The sequence below is a fragment of the Channa argus genome, chromosome 19 (assembly GCF_033026475.1).
Source record: "Channa argus isolate prfri chromosome 19, Channa argus male v1.0, whole genome shotgun sequence".
NCBI lineage: Eukaryota > Metazoa > Chordata > Actinopteri > Anabantiformes > Channidae > Channa > Channa argus.
In genome coordinates, this window is record NC_090215.1 from 20,978,428 (window position 1) to 20,998,945 (window position 20,518).

A 20,518-nucleotide genomic window follows, 5' to 3' on the forward strand; every position below is an offset into this window, starting at 1 on the left:
GAGAGACAAGCAGATGTGTTGTCCAAATGTCTCCCAGGTGTCTCACGCGCTCACAGAGTTTCCCAGTGTTAGTCTGAGGTCATTCAGGGACAGATGATTCACTAAAATTTGTGATCAGAGAGAGGGAGGGGCTTCCTGTTTTCTTCCTCTCCTCCTCCTCCTTTGTCCCGTTCTGTCTTTTTCCTCTTTCTCTTTTATCTCTTTAGTCCTGTTACTTTTCTCCTCACTTCCTCTTCTTTCCTCTTCTCCACTTCTTGTCCATTTCCTCCTCTTTTTGTTTTCCTTCTCCTGTCTTTCCTTGTTCCTCCCTGTCTCTCTCTGCTTCCTTGTCCTGCTACCCAACTTTCTTCTTCTCCTCTTTTTTCCTTCCAGTTTTCCTCCACTTGCTGCACTACTTTTCCTCTGCTTTAACCCTTTTCCACAGCTGCTCTGCTTTTCTTTTACTATATTCGTTTGTGTCTCTTTGTCATTTGTTTCCTTCTTCCCTTCCCTGCTCTGTTTTTCCACACACTACTCTCCTTTTTCTTTACCTTCTTCTGTGTTTCTTTCTCTTTTCCTCCTGGTTTTCCTTTTTCACTCTCCTCCTCCTCATGTTCTAGTCTTTTCCACTCTTCCCTCTCATCTTTGATTTTACTCATCCTCCTTTTTTTCTTGTGCATCCATACATACCCACAGGCTCAAAGCATCATGTGGTGTATGCTGTCATGGTGTATTTCAGAGTTCAATTATCTTCATAAAACCCACTGTTTGATATAAATCAATCAATCATCTTTGCTGTAGTTGTGCAGCGAAGAAAAGGAAAAGGTCAGTTCTTGCTGTGATCAGTCAGACTGTTGTTGCTGTTGTTTCTTTACATTTGTGCCTCTATCTTTGAATTTCTTCTTCCTGTTGATAGCAGGTAAAACACAGAAAGCACGTTTAGGTGTTTAGGTTTGCGTGTTAGAAAAATAGGGAAAACTTCAGATCAAACTCATTAGTAACAACGGTGAACCTCCACAGTACCTATGGAAACATATTTTATTGTTACTTGATAACAATAAGCAAACTTTGGGGAATAACAGGGTAACATGATGACAATAAGAAAAGTATTTTGTACTTATTAAATAATTACAAAATGGGTGCAAACACCCACAGTTTAAGTTCTGTGTAACTACAAAAAAGAAGCGGGTAAGAGGCCCAACTTTAAATTACAGCCATCATTTGTTCTACTTACAGTGTAACTACAGACAAGAAGATGGTGAGGGGCTTTTTGAGAAAAAATAGAAAATAGAAATCATGCTTTTATTTTTATTGCCTCAAAGCATGGAAAAATAATCTAAACAGCTTACTGATGAATAATTAAATATCATATGATTGGTGTGGGTTAGTGGTGCCGCCAGTTTTCTCACAAATTACTATATCTGAACCCCTCTGTAATTTAAAGTGGAGTCTGTTACCCTCTTCTTATCCGTAGTTACACCATGGTTACACACTTTATGTAACTATTTAATAAGTATCCCTTTACTACAAAATACACTGCAGATATTTTTCTTATTCTCATTTTGTTACTCGGTTATTCCCCAGAGTTTGCTTATCCATAGGTACTGTAGAGGTACCTACATTTGTTACGAATGAGTAAAATGTAAGTCGCGGGCTGTAATCTAAAGCGTTACCGAAACGTTTAGTGTCACAAGATAATTCTTGCTTCCGCTGGAGGGATGATGCATTAGTCTGACCTTCGTCTTCAATTGTAGTCTTTTCTATGTGTTTTAACTTCTCATCAACATGTGCTTTAGGTCACTTAAAATGGCTTTTTGGAAAACTCTGTCAAAGGTGAAGATATTTTAAGACTTTGTTTGAGTGTAGACAGAGAAATAGTTTCAGTCTCGTAGCGTTGGAATGTGCATCGATATTTCCTTTTTTTTTTTTTTTTTTTGAGGGGATTTTGAACAGTGCTTAAACCAGTCACGTTTGATTGGCCGTCACCACATCTTGGGGTGGCATGCTCCTGCTCTGTCATGGGGACAAACAGTGCTTGTGTGGTCAGGATGTTTTGAAGAATAGAGGAGGAAATCCTCTGATCATCTCCACTACAGGGGGAAGTTAGAGAAGGGCTCAGTGTATGCAGATACATTGTGATGCAGTTAAACTACACTGTGGGAGCTAATCGGGATTATCTAGATTCCAGAGGAATTTTTCCTAATATTTGCGACATGTTGAACACATTATTTGGCGTAAGTCAGTGATGTGGAAAAAAGCAAAAACAACTAGCAAAAACAAATTGGTGCGAAGGAAAAGTTGGAGCAGAGCATGTGAATTATGCACTCAGCACAACAAAACCCCAGAGCTACAAGTTTTCTGTGTGTGGGAGCAGGAACGATGAGTTTATAATAATGAGACGCAAATGTAGTGATGTGTGCAGCAGGTTGTGTTACTGCACAGCAAAGACATGGACACTGTCTATAAACAACAGACGATAGATGAGATGAGAACGTTACCATGAAAACTGTACACAACAAGGACGCAGACGGCTGTGACCTCAAAATACTTAGGAATTCAGGAAAAATGAGACTGAAGTGTCGATGAAAACTAGACTAAAATATTTTGAGTTTCAGTTGGATGTAGTGACACGTGGCTTCCTTTAGAGGGCGTCTGTGCTCCACCTCTGCTGTTAAAGAACCAGATTGGTTCATTAAAGCTAATTTGATAGCAAACATCAACCTGAAGCGAGACAGACGTAAGACAGTAAGTGACAAAAGCAATGTTGGAAAAGAGGTTTTTCCAAAAGGTGGAACTTACCGTAGAAATATCTGTGAGATGTGACATGAGAAGGAGGGAATCAAACCATCCACCGCGGCCGTATTCAGTGACTTGCTCTGCTGTTTCCTCAGATGGTCTGTTTGTTGAAGCTGGAATGCAACCGAGCATAGTTTGGTTTGTGAGCCATAATCAAATCAAAATGTGTCTGCATACTTTCCCATGGGGACGGAGGCGGAGGAGGAGGGGCGTCCAATTAAACGGTGACACTCTGAGAGAACCAGAGATAAACAGACGGATAATCATCAGGAATGGACAGAGTTTCAAACAAAAGCTTGTAGGAAGAAAGAGACAAAGTATGTGGACGGCCGCTGGTATGTCAGATGTTATTTTTGGACATTTTCAGGAGCCGAAACGTGTTTTATGTAACTTTGGATAAAGCCAGCAGCTAATGAGCTAAAATGCCAAAATGTGTTTAAAATGAAAGCTCAAAAAAAAAGATGGAGGACAGAGAAAAACGTTCACTCAGCCTGAAGGGTTTTGATGAGGCCTGGAAGTCACATCTGCCACTTATGTAGCCACAGCTTCACTTTTTAACTCCTCCACTGATGGTGAGGCAGAAGTCAGTGTCACGTGACTATGATATGTGAGGCTGGAAGTGATGGAGGGGTCCCCATTAAAACCAGCATAGCCCCCCTTTACTCCCCACACACATCATTGGGCTGTTGTGGAGCAGAAGGTCAGATCCTCTCACTGCCCACTGAGTTTTAGGGACTAATAAGCTGATGATGAACGATGGAGGCCGTTTGTATTTATCGTAGGCTCAGATGGAGTTTTTCAGAACATGTATTAACAAGAAGCTGGAATCATTACGTCTTCTTTTTGTTTCTTTGCCCCCCAACACACACACACACACACACACACACACACACACACACACACACACACACACACACACACACAGTCTCAGGTGTTCTATAACTGCACAGCTCCTTTAATTTGCCTCCTTGTGTCGTTATGTTTTTCATCTTCTCTCCTTCTTATCTTATCTTCTCTCTCTTTCATTTCCTCTCCTTATCTCCTTTGCTTGTCTTCTCCTCCTTGTTGGCCTCTTTGTTCCTCCCCTCACAGCTCCTCAGATTTCTCTTTCCTCATCCTTTGCCCTCTAGTTTTTCTTCTTCCCTTTAATGTGGTGAGTCATAATTAATCTGTGCTGAAGGTAATGAGATGATCCAGTGAGAGCAGACTAAGGGTTTTAAAAGCTGTAGAAACACAAATTGACAAAGGTTTTCCGGCTTGGCAGCAGATGAAGTTACAGAGTGCTGTGTTCAACCTCGCTCTTCTCTCCGTCTCCTCGGTTTGCTTATTCCTGTTTAACCTGCAGGAGGTAACTGGAGTATTCTGAGTGAGACGAAACAAAACTACTCCGCTTAAAGCACACGCTTGTTTGGAAGCTTCTGATCATATCGTCTTCTTCGAGCATGAAGTTGCTTAGATGTTGTGGAACTGCAGCAGTTCAGTCTTTCTACGATCAGTAAACATGTCTTAGCAGCAGTTTGCTCTGAAGCTCTTTGTCGGTTCTTTGACGTTGGCTTGCATTTTACTTTACGTACAGAAAACACAATCCGGATCATCGGCCGACTTACGTCCCTTCTTGAGCATTTCTATCCATAATTGGTTTGAATGACCTTTAATGACCGACTGAGCGTGCTCCTGTTTTCTCAGCCTGGTTCACAGAGATTCAGATGTTGTTAAGAGTCCTTTGACCGGGAGCTCGTCTCTGGTGAAACGTCAAAGCCTTTATAAAAACCTGTTCGACCCTGAACGCTTGTGAAACAGCTTTATCCTCCGTAAATCCTGGATCAGTGCCGACTGTATGAGGTTATCGCCTCAGCTTCCCTCTCACTCTCCACCATGATTATCTGTATAAGCAGTGGTCTGCATGAGAGACCTGTAACCTTTCTTTTCGTCTCCTAAATGATCGATGAGTTTATCCCCAGACTGTAAAAACATCTATGATTAGTTATTAAAACTTTATTTTACTCTGTGAGTTTTGTTGTTTTCGCACCAAATTATTTTTCTTTCTTCCTTTGGATTTGGTTTCTCTTTCCTGTTCCGTCATCTGGGCCTCTGACAGATGAAGCCCTTTGTGTTTCAGGTGTAAAGGGGGTAATATGTCAGTAACAGTGTTTCAGAAAGAATCAATCCAGAGCCCTGCATCATACTAACCTGGATGTGGCTGAAAGGCATTCTGGGAGATGTAGGAACATTGCTTACTGGAGTTGCAGTAGATGAGGAATCCAAACGAGATCCGAGGGCCATTTGTCTTTGTCATAGCTCAGGCCTCGTCTTCACGGCCGTGTTAAACCTTTCAGTGTCACTTCGTGTCAGACTCTCAGAGCTCTGGCGTTTGGGATTGAGCTCTCTGCATAAATGATGAAATCATATTTGGCTTTTTCCATCTGTGGGTGTTGACGGTGTCAGTTGCTCCTGAACTGCTCCCTACTGACAGGAGGTTACTGTCCTGCTGCACACCTGGAGCCCAGCTGCTGATACACTCACTAACACACAAACACACTGATAATTTGCTTTTCCCTCCGTTTTCCTCCATATGGGCAACTCTTCCATCCAAAATACACACGCTCCACACGCCAAAGTTTCCACTTCATACAAACTTAAACACACAAAGACTCAGGGTCACGAAAACATTCTCACACAGGTGTATGCGTGTTATGTCTTTACGGCTCCAAAGACATTTTTTTGTTCAGAAAGGAATTCATCACACGTCTAAATCTTTTGCTGTTTTTAATAAGGAAATGAAAATGTGTGTGTGTTTGTGTGTGTGACTTTGATTGGTGCACCAGTTTGGTCAAATCTAAAACACTGTAATGTGTGAAATTGTCTACAGATATTCACAACAGGAAAAATCCCACGGGCCTTTGTGAGCAATCATCAGGTCAAATTTGGAATGTGACCATTGTGAGTCATAGGACAGAAGGGGTTTGACCTGCTACAAAGATCCAGGCTCAAACCAGTCCCTGTGTGTGTGTGTGTGTGTGTGTGTGTGTGTGTGTGTGTGTGTGTGTGTGTGTGTGTGTGTGTTTTATGTACTTTAATCAATAGACCTACTGATACCTCAGATTTTTGAATTCCTTCATGGTATTAATTTATTGATTTAAGTGTGATCTGTAGTCATCATTTGTTGTATTAGAAGATAGAAGTATTTGTTCATCTAATGTTCCAACTGGAAAATGAGAATCGTCATCAGAAGATCAAAAATATGTATCTGACCCACTGAAACAGCTTCAGAAAGCCGACTTCAGCCCACACTGTTACTGATACAAGAAGTGAGCTCAGCTGTACTCTGAGCTTCTTTACACGGCCTACTTACATTCTGCACCATTAAAGTCATGTTATTAGCTGTTAGCCTCTGTGTTTGTGCTGTAATCATGGAACTGGAATCGGACATTGGAATGGATATGGACAATGAAGAAAACCTCTACACATGATGATTCTGAGCCAAGACCTGAACTTATCACGAGCATCTTTTTTTGGAAAGTATGACCTAACCTTCATTGATCAGTGGAGATACTGAGATCACCAACGGTAAGTTGTTCAGATTCCAGCAAATCTTTATGATTTATGTTTTTGAACGTGACTGAGAAAAATGAAACTGGTTGAGATTAAAAGCTCGATCACTGCAAACTGAAAAGACCTGTAACTTTAATGTTAGTTTATTCTGAACACGCTGTATTTTCTCTTTGGTTTAATTAGTGAGCAAGCTGATGGATGTTGGTGATGGCTAGCTAACCAGTTACCCCGTTTTTCTTAGTGTGTAAGTTTAGCAGATGAGCTAGTTTGTTCACTAACCAGAAAGAATCCATGCAGCTAAAGTGAAAAGGATCATATCAATGTACTCATGTCCTACAGCTTGGATTTTAAAGTGCAAAATGTTATGTACCGTATATATGTACACACATACACTTCAATATGTATTTGTAGAGTAATTAGAAGCTCATATTCGAGCAAGTTATCTGATATCCTCCTGGTTTGACCCAGGCTTCATTGGTCATGCAAATCAACATGAGGATGCCGTGTCTGGTCATCTGTTACCACCTGACTGCTTCATAGATGGTGACATGGGAACAAACCCCATGATGCTTGTTCACTGAGAAGCTGCCAGTGGACATGGAGCTGAAGGTAAGTTTGACTCAAAAATACAGAGCCTCAGCATGTTTGCACAGATAAAAGTATATAACCTGTACAGTCAGAAGTTAGATGATGTCTGTTTGTTGTTATCTCTGATGGTTTGAGATTTGTCTCATTTCTGCCTCAGTGCTCTTTTAATATGACATTGAAATGTTTTAGCAACAATCTTTATGTTTAGTCTTTGTTGAGTTGATTATGAATAACAAAGTGGAGAGAGTTTGTTTGACTTTTTTAAAGTTATTAACAATACTGATGATTTTAATTCTCATTCCCTAAACCTGACCACGTCGAATAAAGTGTAACTGAAGCAAACAGAAGACATCAACATTTCTTCAACAAAATCTGAACAATTATCTAATTTTATATTTATTTACCCAAAACAAAAAGACTATCATCTGCATAAAATTGTAAAAGCGAGAACCTAACCCAGGTGTAGCACGTAATCAATGTCATGGGAGGTTAAGAATTGTACTTAAAATGGAAACATCCTGCTTTATTTGAACCATTATGGATCCCCTGATCTCAGATAAACCTCTTCCTCTGACCCATGAGGAAACCTTCTGCCGTTCTGTTTTCGAAATTCCACTGACAAATTATACTCGCAGAATAATCTGTGGCCATACCCTCAGTCCACAGACATTCACAGAAACCATATCCGTGTCCCCCTTTGACTTGTTTTGAATACACCAGATGTAAACTTAGAATCCACTCACTGCCCGCCATGCAAATCCACAGGTGGGTCCAGTTTAAAATAAGCTTGTGGTGAAACAAAAAGCCTAAATTGCAAACAGGAGATGATCTGGGATGCAAAACTAAAAGGGGTGGATGTTGTTTAGATACCAGCTTGGAAGCACACGAGTGATGGTGTGGAGAACTTTAATGTAATTCTATTAGAATTCAGAAACACCATAATGGTGTGAAAACACTATCCTTGGTTGTTGATTGGTCATCAATGGATTTTGGTCTGTAGATAAAAAGCAGGATAACAGGTAAATGTGTAAGCCTGTTAAAAGACCCTTAGAAACAGAAGCATCTTTAGTGATGTTTGTTGTAGCAGAGAAAGAACTGACAGGATGGACAGGGAATGGTTAATACTGTGAACAGACACAGTCCTGTGTAATATCATAGTAATATCATAGGCATAGGAACAGTGTGAGGTAGAGTACGGAGCAAAGTGTAGGGAAGATGTGTCTAAAATAAAATCTAAAAAACAGCCAAAACTAACAAAGGTTTGGACACACATTCCTGTTTCTGGCCAACATTGTAATCTGAAATTTTAACTTTAGTATGAAGTTACATTAAAATCTTGGTTTCTCTTTTATCAAGTTGGTGCAGACAACTAAGTGTGTATCATGTCTCTGGGTTTCCACCTGCAGATCCCAGAACACACTTCAACTCTTTGGTGAAGATGAATACCTCTGCAGCCAACAAGACCTTAGTATCAGCCCAGACCTATTTCTACAATGGAATAACAGGTTTGCTTGCGTGCAACGTGTTTGTGAGTCTGCACGCTAACGTCTACATAGTGTGGCAGAGAGTGTACGGAGCAGGCGGAGCTGTGGTCTCAGAGCTGTTTGCCCTAAATCTGGCCGTCTCGGAGATCATCTTCTGCCTCTCGTCTCTTTACGTAATGATTCAAATCGTGCTGAAGAAGACCATGAGCACTGCGATGCTGGTGCTGCAGTGTTTCATACAGCTCATGTTCATTTCCCGTCCAGTCTTCCAGAGTTGCATCTGCCTGGAGCGCTACCTGGCTGCGGTGCATCCGACCACATACCTCAGGTAACTCAAGAAAGTGATGTCCAGGACTGATCCACTTTGTAGTCCTGGGGGTTTTTCTTCCCAACTACCCGGAAACTCAACATCTGCTTTCTTACTTTTCATTACTTCTCAAGTCTACAAACTACAATCAGTGAGGGTCAACACTCAGATGTCAATACATCTGAACTTTTTTGCAGGTCTTTGATCTTTTTATTGGTGTATTGATTTTAAATATCAGAAATGTGCAGGAGGAACAGTCCGGTTCCTAATAATTTGTATTATTTTTCTAATATTTCTTTCTGTTTGTTCAGTGTGAATGATCCGTCACTTTGTCCTCTCCACAGGGTCAAACCTCTCCGTTACAGGTTGTTGTGCTGTGTGCTCGACTGGTTACTGGTGTTGCTGTACTCCATCGTACCGACCTTCACACTTTCAAACACACAGTCAGCGTGTCTGGTTATGTCCAATTCCCTGTTGTTCCTTCTGCTCATGTTATTCTGTGGCGTCCGTGTTCTCTTTTTACTGAGGCAGCCAGGGCCCAGCGACAGGGGCGGACACCACCGCATGAAGAGAAAGGCCTTTAAGGTCATCGTGATTAACCTGGTGTTCACCAGCAGCACCCAGCTGCTCCGAGTCTTTCTGCTGGGTCCAACACTGTTGTGTGCATCGCAGCTTATACTGATGCAGATCATGTTAGTTGTCATGGCCATCAACATCATCAGTGGGTATATCACTCCTCTACTGCTACTCCACAGAGCTGGAAAAATGCCCTGCATCAAATTCTGAGTTTGTGTTAATTACTGGTTAATAAAATCCAGCTCAGTTAGTTAGTGCAGCACTCAAGTATAAATTCTAATAAGCAGCTGGGACTTCATTACCTGTCTTGTCTACCTGGGACAAAAGCTGACTAGTTACCACCTGTTGATGTTACCAGCTGCTGTAGCCACAGAGGCCGGGCAGGTTTTATGTTTTATAGCATATTTTATTTACAAATCCAATGTTAGTGTATACGAACGTTTTTTTATATTAATAAGTCAAAAATATGGGTGATAGAAAATGATAAGAACATATGAAAAATGTTAAGAGCAGAGATAAATGCAGAGTTGGAGGATGAGATGGTTTATGCTGAGTATTTAAAGGTGGTCTAATAGCCTGGACCTGGACCCAGCTCTGAGCTGCACAGGGACTAAAGGTTGAGAGGATTCGTGGATTGTGGTTCTCTGCCACTGTTGGTCATTGTTACAGCAGCTTTCTGACTGAACTACATCACATGAGAATATTCTGTCCTTTCTTGTCATGAATTCTCTGCTTCTTGCTCTTATTTTTAGATAAGAGAAAATGGAGGTAGAATGCAGCTATAGATTGTTATAGACCTAATTCAAGCTACAAAGTTAAGCACACGTGGCATCGCACAGCTACTTAAATGGAAAAGAATACCAGAGGAGGTTTGCTGGAGATGTGAAGACTATAGTTCTTCTATTGTGCATATACTAGTTGTGGCTTATTTTTTGGAGATAAAATAAAAATTCTAAACTTAATACATTGTTTTGTGGTCACATTTTCAGTGTCATGTCATGTTGCTTTAGAAACACAACCACAGTTTTCACAGGATGTGTTTATTGGATGTGTTTAAAGAGGAAGTCATGACTCCTCCAGTGTGATAAATAACTGCTTCACTCTTCAAAGTTAGAAATGCTCATTTTTACACAACATGATAATGAGCTTTCTTTATGTCGTGAGCTGCAATCATGAAACGCCAAATCAGCTGGGACCTTTAACATCCAGGCTGCAGCTTTATGTAACACATCTATTAAGTGCTGTTGTGAGCCTGTATATAGAGGGAAAAAAGCTGCTCTGACACTTCACAGGAATGAAAACGCTGCGATATTCAGAAGCTGCTTTGATTGTTGAGGTCAAACTGAGAGCAGCAGGTTCACCCAGCTTCAGATCTTCACGCACACACACACACACACACACTACATACATCCCGCCGCTCCACACACACACTCCATCCTCTTCGCCTTGATGTTGCAGTAACATGATGTAACGGCAGGCCCGTATATCTCCCATGGGTGCTGGTTAGTCAACTTAATGGACTGCCACAGCTAGCTTCAAAGACTCAGAGAGGGGGCGGTGTGGGGCAGGAGGGAGAGGAGGCGTAAAAATAGCTGGAAGAGCAGAGAGGGTGAAGTAGTCATTGTGCGACGTGGCCTCAGTGATGGAGACGGTGCAGCGATGACAGGAGTCAGAGGGAGGCTCAGTGCAGTGACGAACGCTGTTTGATGTTGATTTCGTTTGTATCTGAACATCTGACGGGCTCCTAATGAATTTCCATGGTTCAGCACAGAGTTGTCACCTCATTGTTGACAGACTGTGTGAACCTGTGGCTCATGCTGCTCATACACACGGAAATGCTATTTACAATGCAATTTTAAAAGCCACAGATAGTTTGATCAGAGCTGTCGTTCGTCCTGTAACTGTAACGTTTTTCTTTTTCTAAGCAAAGTGCAGTGATTGTATTTAATTATCAAACTCGTTTTTACCTTAAGTGCAGAATGTGTTGGCAGCTAACAAACTTTCTTCTCTACACTTAATGCATGTTTAGGGTGGATTTGGTAGAAGTAGTGTCGTTACTGAGTTAAGTGCTTTGGGATGATTTTGGTTTTGAATTGGTGATATATAAATGAGCTGAATTTAACTGGCAGAACAGCAGGTCCAGTTTACTGGTTTGGCAACAAAAATCTACTGTACTAAACAATGGAAATGTTCATTGACAACATGTTTTTGGCATCTAGAGCATTTTGACCCAGGTGACTCATTAAAACACAGATTAAAATCATATTTAGCTTGTGAAACACTGACAAAGTGTTTATATGTTATTTAATCACTTCCTAATTAAACAAAAAGAGACTAAATACATAACCATATAAATACTTTTTGAGTAATAAATTGTTCCAAAAGTTAACAAAACTATACGTTTCCAGTCACATTAGCAGCTTTGTGAGGCTTAAACTTGAAATTTCAGCTGAATGCTTCTGCTCAACACGCTAACATGCTACGTGTCTGCTGTAATGTTTCACTGTAGTTTAGCATATATCCTGAGGGGAATATGAATGTCTGAACCAAATCATTTCATTCATTTGTGGGTGTGGGGGACCAGCCATAGTGCTAACACAGCTAAAACTGAAAGAGTGTATTCTAAATCCATTCCTGCTCCTCAGGGGATGAACCCTTTAGGAGTTTCAGCACAAACCTTAAATGTTTAGTTTTACAAACACTAAATCTTAAGCGAATGAGTTAGATCATCTAAAAGCATCTAAAATCTGTTTTCTGTTCATGTTATTAAAGTTCATTCTGAGGGGAACATGAAGCAGGTTTAATACAATGCATCCAATAATCCAGACATTAAAATTAAACTCAAACATCAACGTTATGCTGGTGATAGAAGGAAGGTCACATGATCACCAGCATTATTTGGTTTATCCTCTGGAGAACATAAATGTATATGGAGAATTTAATAGTGATGTACTTCAGTCCTTCACTTATTGCCTCTATAGAACCATAATCCTTCTCTGGATAAAGCCCAGTGGAGATAACATGATACAACATGAGAAAAACAATTCAAATCTATATTTTGGTAGAAACCCCAGACCAGGAAACAGCAAGCCACCTTCACGCTGTAGTGCTGCAGAGCAGCTGTGAGTGCAGCGGGGATTGAACATCTTTGTGTCTTCACACAAACACACAGACAGGTTGTGTGTTTGTGTTTTAGCAGAGCTGGGCTCACACAGCCTCACACTCATTGGGAGCTTCAGCTGATTAATGCTGAATGACTTTGGCATATTCTTCTATTTATCCCGTTGTGTCTGAAAACACTGCACTGGAATTTTTACTATTTCCTGTTTCTTCTACACTGGATTAATTTCCCCTGTTTTTGATTCACAAACTATTTGTTCGAGTTTGGTTCTTTGTGTTTTATTGTTTGTAAGAAAACAGCTGGTAAATAAAACCTGGAGTTCAGCAATGTGTTTGACCTGTGGGAAGTGTGTGATGACCATATGGATGTAATGATACCCTGCATAACAAGCAGCTAGCATTACACACACACATGCATGCAATCATACTGTTGTGTGCACACATACACAAAGACAGATACACACACGTACTGTATATCAACTGTAGAATGAAGTGATTTGTGTGTCCTGTGTAAAGCTTTTAACTTTAATGTTGACCAACAGAAAATCTTCTGTACCAACTTTTTCCAGTACATTAATATCTGAACATGCTGAAACAACCCTGACTGTTCTGATTTCACAAGTACAAAAGCAACATATGACTTGCTTCATCTCCCAGTCCTCCTTAGTTCATCTTTTCCCACCTACACACAGCAGAATTGTGGTACGTTTTTTAAATTAAAACTATGGCCCTGACATTATTCATGTTCAACAGCACATTTCAGCACATGCAATACCAGAGGAGGTGTCACCTCAGAGCTGTGTCAACCAAAAACACCCAATTAAAGATTTAACTGTGACACCAATAGAAACAGTTTTTATTGTCAAATGTAAATTGTGCACATTCTGCTGAGCTGAATATAATCTAGTAGAACACAGCAATTTAAATCTGAGTAGAGCAACAAACCACTTGAGCAAAGAATAGCAGAACATCTCCCCACAGAGTTGTGAGAAAATAATCATCATTGTTGTAGTTGGCTCTTAAACCTTTAGAGTTTAATGATTTAAACATGAATTCTGTCTAAAAAAAAAAAAGAAAAGTGCATTAAGCAGAGATTGTAGTGATACAGCAGTGTACTTACCTTTGTTATATACTGGTATAAGTACACACACACATCATTTTTTAGCATTTGACTTGCACAGTGTGTTTCGTTTGATGCTGAAATTAAAGCCATCGATCAGTGTTTAGGGCCCTTGAGTGATTGAGTGTGTGAGTGAGTGTTTGATTCCTCAGTGTTTCGGTTTGATCTGTGATATATATTTAGTTGCTGCTTTGGTCTCTGTCATGGTGTCAGTAATGTGAAATGAAGACATAGCATCTTACTTGTTGTGAGATGTCTCACTCTGAATTCAAATACTGGACACATGACCTTCATGCAGAGCTGTTTGATGATGGATAAACTGCAGATTAGACAGACGAAGAAAGGAAAAGGGCAACTTGAGGAAAGTGGGAGCATGAAGTGAAAAAGAACAATGGAACTGAAAATCAAGCAAATGAAAGAAACAAGGTGGAAAAAGAGAGCGAGACAGTTAGTTGGCTGTGGGAAGCCAAGAGGTGGACAGACGGGGACAGAGACAAATAAACACGCAATGCAAACATCCCAGTAGAGATGGAAACGCACACGGATGTTGTAGAATGTATGTGTGTCTGAGCTAATATAAAGTAAGACACATGCTGGTGCCCATGTGCCAAGCTGCCTTTTTCCCATTCACACGCTATGTGGATGTTTACCCTGCAGCTTCACCCACATCCGCAGCCTTTTTCCATCAGACGTAAACCTGCATATTTTAACACACACAATGACTGCTGTTGTGTGGAGAGAGGAGCGAGTGCTGCGGTCGCACAAATGTTTGTTTTACTGTACAGAGTCAGCACAAGCCTTTAAAAGTATTTAATAACTTGGGATATATTCAAAATGTTTAGCACTTGTTTTTACTCAGGCAGCATTGAACTGCTGCCCCTCTAAACATTTTCTAATCCTGATCGCTGTGTCAGTATTTCTGCTTTTTCAGTGTAGTCATCACCGAGAAATCCTACGGTCTGTGAACTTGATGAGTGTTCAGGACCAGGTCCTAGTAAATGTGAAGCTGAATACACAGAACTACAGCAAACATCTGTCCTCAAATTCTTTAGTAGAAGGTGCCCAGGAGGCATTTTGATCAGATGTCCCAACAACCTCAATTGGCTCCTTATGATACAAGGGAGCAGTGGCTCCGCTCTGAGGTCCGTCCAGATGTGCGAACTCTGTACCCAGTCTCTAAGGCTGAGACCGGCCTTCTCTCAGAACAAACTCTTATTGGCTGTTTATATATGCAATAGTGATGAGTAGATGACCCCTCATGGAGGGTGTTGCACAGTTCTCCAACTGTGTTGACACTGTGTTGATGTATCACTTAATAGCGACATCTGCTGGATTACAAAAAAATACAGCAGGAAACGGGGATAAACCTTGTGGAGACTGAACCTGGTTCATCTCTTCTGACATGTGGATGAATGGTCCTGTTTACATAACCAGCTTAGTTTGAATATAACCAAAATAATATGACTGGGACTAACAGTATGTCAAACACAGAATGTAAAAAAATCTTTTTTTGAAAGGACGAATAAGTGAAAACCTTTTTGTTAATGTCACTTATGAAAAATACGTGAAAGTGGCAGCGCTTGTGTACTTATGTGAGGGGAAAAGGCAGGTTTACACATTTGAATTAAGACAGAGTTTCTGTAGCATGTTGGGGCCAAGGTGTTAGAGTCACTTTGAGACCAGTTCTCCTGCTTTGGAAAAAACTCTTACACGGGTACAGATGAGGTGGGAGGTTTGTAAAGGTGCATTGATGAAGTGCTCCTGTTTATGTAAGACAGCTCTGTGGAGCAGAACCCACATTTCACCTGCAAATGAAATTAAAAGTCAATTCGTGTGAACACAAATTAAGTGAACAGTCCTTCAGAAAGGAATTAATCTCAAATAAAAACTGAGCAGAAGTGGAAACGGCAAAGGAAAACATTTATCTTATTTGGGGTTATACTGGAGAAAATGTCCTTGTTCTCTATGGTTCTGTAAATATCAGTGGATAAAGATGAAACTAAAACTGATAGAAAAAGCATCAAACAAAGTCTCCTCTCGTCCTTTCAGCATGAATATAGTCCAAAGTGCTGCTTCCTGATAGACACAGATTTGCGCTTGGTCATGTGATTTTTCTCAAAGCGACACACACTTTGGGGTTGATACACACACCGACGTGTTGGTATTGTTTGACCCATCACTAATACGCAGAGTTGTTCTTTATGTCACTACCCAGCGTTCAGAACCATGGCTCAGGGATGGAACCTAAACAAACTGGTCAGATGATGAGATGAGTGCTTTGCTTTCCTCAGCATCTGTGCAGCAGCAATTACGCAGTAAAACCCTCAGTTCACATTGATATAAAATAGTGGAAATCCTAAGAACGTGGTTGTAGTTTAGGGTCAAAAAAGAGATGGTTTAAAAAACTAGAGGACCCTCGTGTACATTTAAATAGAGGTTGTGTCAGCTCTGAATGTCTCTGGTTTGTTAGATTCCACATTCACTTTCAGTAAATCAAATGAAATCCCAGGACAGCGTGACCACAAAGCTCCTCGGATGATAGCCACCCACATGTTCTGTGTAACACAGAGACAAGTCGAATAACATTTAAGAGGCTCTAACTGCTGAGTTTTCTCTGCTTTTAAAGCCAACCCACTCCCAGACTCTTGACTTTGTCCTATTAAAATAATCTCTGTTGTCACTTTCGATGATTCAGGTACTTCTGTAAAACCAATAAAAGGGGAGACCGCCGTCCATCAGCAGCTTCCCCTGTGTGATGTTCTGTTTTTCAGCTTCGGTGATGAAGGATTTGTCTCAAACTTTCACCACTGCTAAAAGCTTCCAAGTCACTGAGACCTGAACACAGGTCAGGACGACCAGGACAGACTGTGTTGGAGTGATTCACTCTTTTCTTTCTCTCACAGTCTCTGTGTGATGACCAGAACAGCCACCGGTCAAATGTCCAGTTGATGACTGGATGTGAACTTGGAGGACTTAACGTGACATTTGTGTGTTCGATCTTGGAGAACTGGACATGTACCTAACTTAGACATATATTGCATATAGTCTTAACATAACCTTGTAGCACATCTCTGTCACACACTAGTCTCCTAGTCAGTTATGGATACTGTAACTGCAGTTCGAATAATAGGGGACAGACTCTTTGCCACAAGTCAACGGTCTCTTGGGTCCAGTCCGAGTGCATACAGCTGGCAACCTTTGTAAATCTTTAGTTTTAAAAGAAAACCGTGTATATATTGAATGAGCAAGTGATAATGGTGAGGGGGGTTTGTGTATTGCACTGTGGTGAAGTGTGTTTCGCTTGATGCTTGATGCTTGATGCTTGTAGCTCTTTTTGGGTTCTGGGTATTTGACCCTTGACATCCTTTGCTTGTATCAGTGCAGCTCTCCTTAGTACAGTCTGTTGGTAAAAAACCCAAAATACATTTTTTGTCAGAAGGTGTTGACTTGCACCATCACTTCACAGGCACAAAATCGTTTACATCAGGTCTCTTAGAGAACCCATGTGTGACCCCTGAGGACTGAACAGGACATGATTGGTTGTGGTGTCTGTACACTACGTCTGGGACTGGACTGCCTGTCCAATGGTCGGATAGCTTTCTTGTTAGTTTTTGTCTTCAAAGTTCCCGTAGGAGCAAATTTATATTTCATTTTTCTTCTCTCTTGCTTTGGAGTTGGAGAATCCTCAGGTCTGCTTTAGTTCACCCAGTCTCCTGACAACCAGCCTGCTCGTCTTTTTGTTAGGACGCCCTGAGGCATCCTGCATGGTGGCTTGGATGAACTGTCCATCTGGGACATTATCAAAGTCAGGAGTCTGATCCCAAACCTAGTGGAACATCTGATTTACTTTAAACTCAGAAAGGATTTTCTAAAGCCCAATCCCCAATGGGACATGGTTGAAGAAGATGTGAAATCAGATCATGTCTTTTTCGTGTCTCGTCATTTCTTCAATTGGGGCAGTTTGACAGAAACTAAATGTAGAGCTGCCGAAACACAACAGAGGATTATGTAAGAAACAGAAGGAACTAAATCCTAAAAGTGCCTGAAAGGTTGATTTGTGTCCTCTAGTCCTCAGTGAAAGGTGGAGAGATGAGTATGAGGAAAAGGAGAATGTGACTCCATCAGTCATAGTTGTTCCATAGAGGAAGTGGTGCAGGGCGGGAGGGAGGAGACCACTTAATTCTTCATCACTCCTGACTGAAACTGGATAGAACTAAACACAACTCAGAGACACTGAGACATGATGACAAGACGCAACCAAACACAGAGGTCACGAGGCAGAAAGTTTGGACAATGCATTTTATTTTTGTGTAAAATGTTAGAAAAGCTACAAATATTCCAAGTTGTCAGATATTTGTAGCGCAGTAAAAAGTGAAGCAGAAAATATCATTGAATTCAACCTGCACTTACAGGTCAAAGTCAAAATCAGTGTCTGAAGAAGAGACATGATGTGTGACTTTTTATTTAGCTTGTTCTCATTGTAATCTTTGATAAAAACGGATTATTTCTGAACACACAGTATCACCCTGAAATGATTTCTGTTCAGTTTGTCATTGTTTTTGTTTGTCTGCAGGTGAAACACAATGGTCTCATTCAGGACATGAACCATCCAACAGCAGGCTGCATCACTGTACCCGGTCAGCACGCACACACACACACACACACACACACACACTCACTCTTTAACCACTGACCCTTCATCCCTGACATCAAATTGTCAAATGAGGTTTTCCTAGAAGTGGTCCACGAGGACCTGGTGGGTTTGATGGATCTGTTTTTTTCCATGAGCAGGAAGCTGTTTGTCCACCACCATATATTTACAGTCTAATCTGTCTTCTAACCTGTGTGTGAGACACAACAGGAAGACATCCATAGTGAGCAGAGACAGGTAGAGTGTGTTGCGTTTGGTTTGAAACCAGTTGACTCAGTTTTTACTTTCCTATGAAATAACCCAGAGAATCAAATTCAAACAGAAAAATCTAGAAGACTTATTTTTCACTTCTTTAGTTCAAAAGATTTCAGCAGGTTCACATCAGTCGGAATAATCTACAAATCTACGAAGTATTTTTGAGAATAAACCTGCGCCCTGGTTTCTGTTTACTGTAACTACAGCTGTGGGTGGGTCACATAAGATGGATGGAAATCTGATCAAACCGCCTCTGGAGGATGTCGGGGACTCAATCTGTCCAGATGGTGAAAAGGTGTAAATGTATCCATCTCTGTAGTCTCTCCTCCGTGGGACTGTGGAAATATTCACTCGCTGTCTGTTTTTTTTAACGACAGCACCCACAGGTTTTCTGAGGGCTGTCAACATGGTCATAGATGCTTTGTGTGGCAGTGAGCTTCAGGCTCATCACCACCTCCTTCGGCTCTGGAGCATTCAGATTAACCGCGTTAGCGTGCACTTAAGAACCGGGGTTCTTCCTCTGGTAATCAGGGAGCGGAGCCCACTTAAGAAACCTGGTGATGGGAAATCTTGTTTTAGAAGCTTGTCGCACAGATTTTAATTGCACATAATGAAGGAAACCGCTGCTTTCTGACTTTTCTGTGTGTGTGTGTGTGTGTGTGTGTGTGTGTGTGTCGCAGCACAGGAGAGAGAAAGGAAAGACACATGCAGCTGATCCACAACACTCTAAATATTAAAACTTCCACAGGGAAAGTGACTGATTTGGACGTCTAAGAGACTTTGTTTTAACACATTAACAGTCTCTACTCTCATTCACTCGTTCACTCGTTCACTCAGCAGCGTGCAGCTTACTGTCTGCAGCCTGTGATTTTATGCACATGTGCAGTCGGAGAAAGCCGGTTAGAAACCTGGTTACACGCATACATGGCAGAGTAATCTGCGTTCTACGGCAGAAGCCTACCGGACTGGGTTTCCCTAATCCCCCACCCAGATTTTGGAAATCATCTTTCAGGGAAAGACGACTGTAACCCGGTTACTTAAGTCCGTGTAAACGCACTCGGTCACACGCAGCTGAGGAAACAAAAACAGATGAATCAGATCAGTGATCTGAGTTTATTCAAAGTGACCTCAGCATCACGTGAATTTGTGTAAATATGAAGCAGATTAACACTGATTTCACTTATTTTCTTTATTATTTTTGACACACTGGGTGGCATCAAAAAAGCTGTTTGCTGAAAACTTGCATTCTTGAACTACATAACAACACAGTGAGAAGTGGAGTGAACAAAGTGAGCATCACACACTGACGTTAACTGAAAGTGGTGTTTGCACCTCTGCACACTTTGGGGCAGTTTGACTGAACGAAAACAAATACAGACACGACTACATGATCAGTACCAACGTCCGGCTGATGCAGGTTTTCTTCCATCTGATCAGCAAAGACACTCGTGATTTAATTAATTTGCACATGTCCCGGCTGGTTGGCTGTCCACAGTCAGAGGAGCAACACCTGATCTGGAACAGCTTCTGGGGACGGAGAAGATGGAGAACGGCCTCAGGTCTCTTTAGCGGAGCTTCCAAAAACTGGATGATGACCCTCAGCTCCAACCGTTGTCTGTATTCACAGCCTCAACAATCTGCTTTTCTTTGCTCTCGCTCTTCTCGTCGCTCCATCTCTGTTTAGCAAACACCACCACACACAAGTGTGTGTGTGTGTGTGTGTGTGTGTGTGTGTGTGTGTGTGTGTGTGCTGTCTGTACCTCTGAGGTTAATTGAGTGTGAAAACGTGCAGCTGAGAACGTTCATTGGCCGACCCGTCCAAGCAATTCCTGTGTTTGTGTGTTGTTGTTTCAGAGCCAAGAAATAACTGGACAAACAGTAAAAATGTTAATAGATGCAGCTGATGTTATATAATTGGAGAAAATGAAAGAAACGTGAGGACGGGTCCAATAAAAATCCCTTCTGCAGTCGTCAGGGAAACAGTGAAGAGTAGCTCTGCTAATATGGAAAATAAACCAGCTCAGTTAGTTTTTATTGTTGAACATAGTTTAAGTGCAGAGTGTAAATGACACAGAAGGTCAACATGGCTG

The 20,518-nt window shown here is 41.2% G+C and overlaps 2 protein-coding genes across 4 annotated transcripts in view; both read left to right on the forward strand.

Moving 5' to 3' along the window:
• sugct (succinyl-CoA:glutarate-CoA transferase) overlaps positions 1 to 20,518 on the forward strand; it is a 64,381-nt gene that overhangs the window by 35,291 nt on the left and 8,572 nt on the right. For 2 of the 3 annotated variants that reach the window (XM_067485596.1, XM_067485595.1), the window contains exon 13: positions 18,096 to 18,159. The exons of the other annotated variant lie outside the window; for it this stretch is intronic. In XM_067485596.1, coding sequence (XP_067341697.1) covers positions 18,096 to 18,159 — 64 coding nt within the window. The remainder of the gene's footprint in view (positions 1 to 18,095; positions 18,160 to 20,518) is intronic. 3 annotated transcript variants of the gene reach the window in all.
• On the forward strand, positions 878 to 18,085 carry LOC137104441 (chemokine XC receptor 1-like). The gene is made up of 3 exons (XM_067485628.1): positions 878 to 6,936; positions 8,322 to 8,727; positions 9,051 to 18,085. The coding sequence occupies exons 2-3, from the start codon at positions 8,354 to 8,356 to the stop codon at positions 9,490 to 9,492; spliced, it is 816 nt and encodes a 271-aa protein (XP_067341729.1). The 5' UTR covers positions 878 to 6,936; positions 8,322 to 8,353; the 3' UTR covers positions 9,493 to 18,085.

Bases quoted from the DNA above. Each gene is read 5' to 3' on its own strand.
- LOC137104441 (XM_067485628.1), top strand. From the start codon at position 8,354: ATGAATACCTCTGCAGCCAACAAGACCTTAGTATCAGCCCAGACCTAT. The intron at 8,728-9,050 runs GTAACTCAAGAA...TCCTCTCCACAG, and splicing joins CATCCGACCACATACCTCAG to GGTCAAACCTCTCCGTTACA.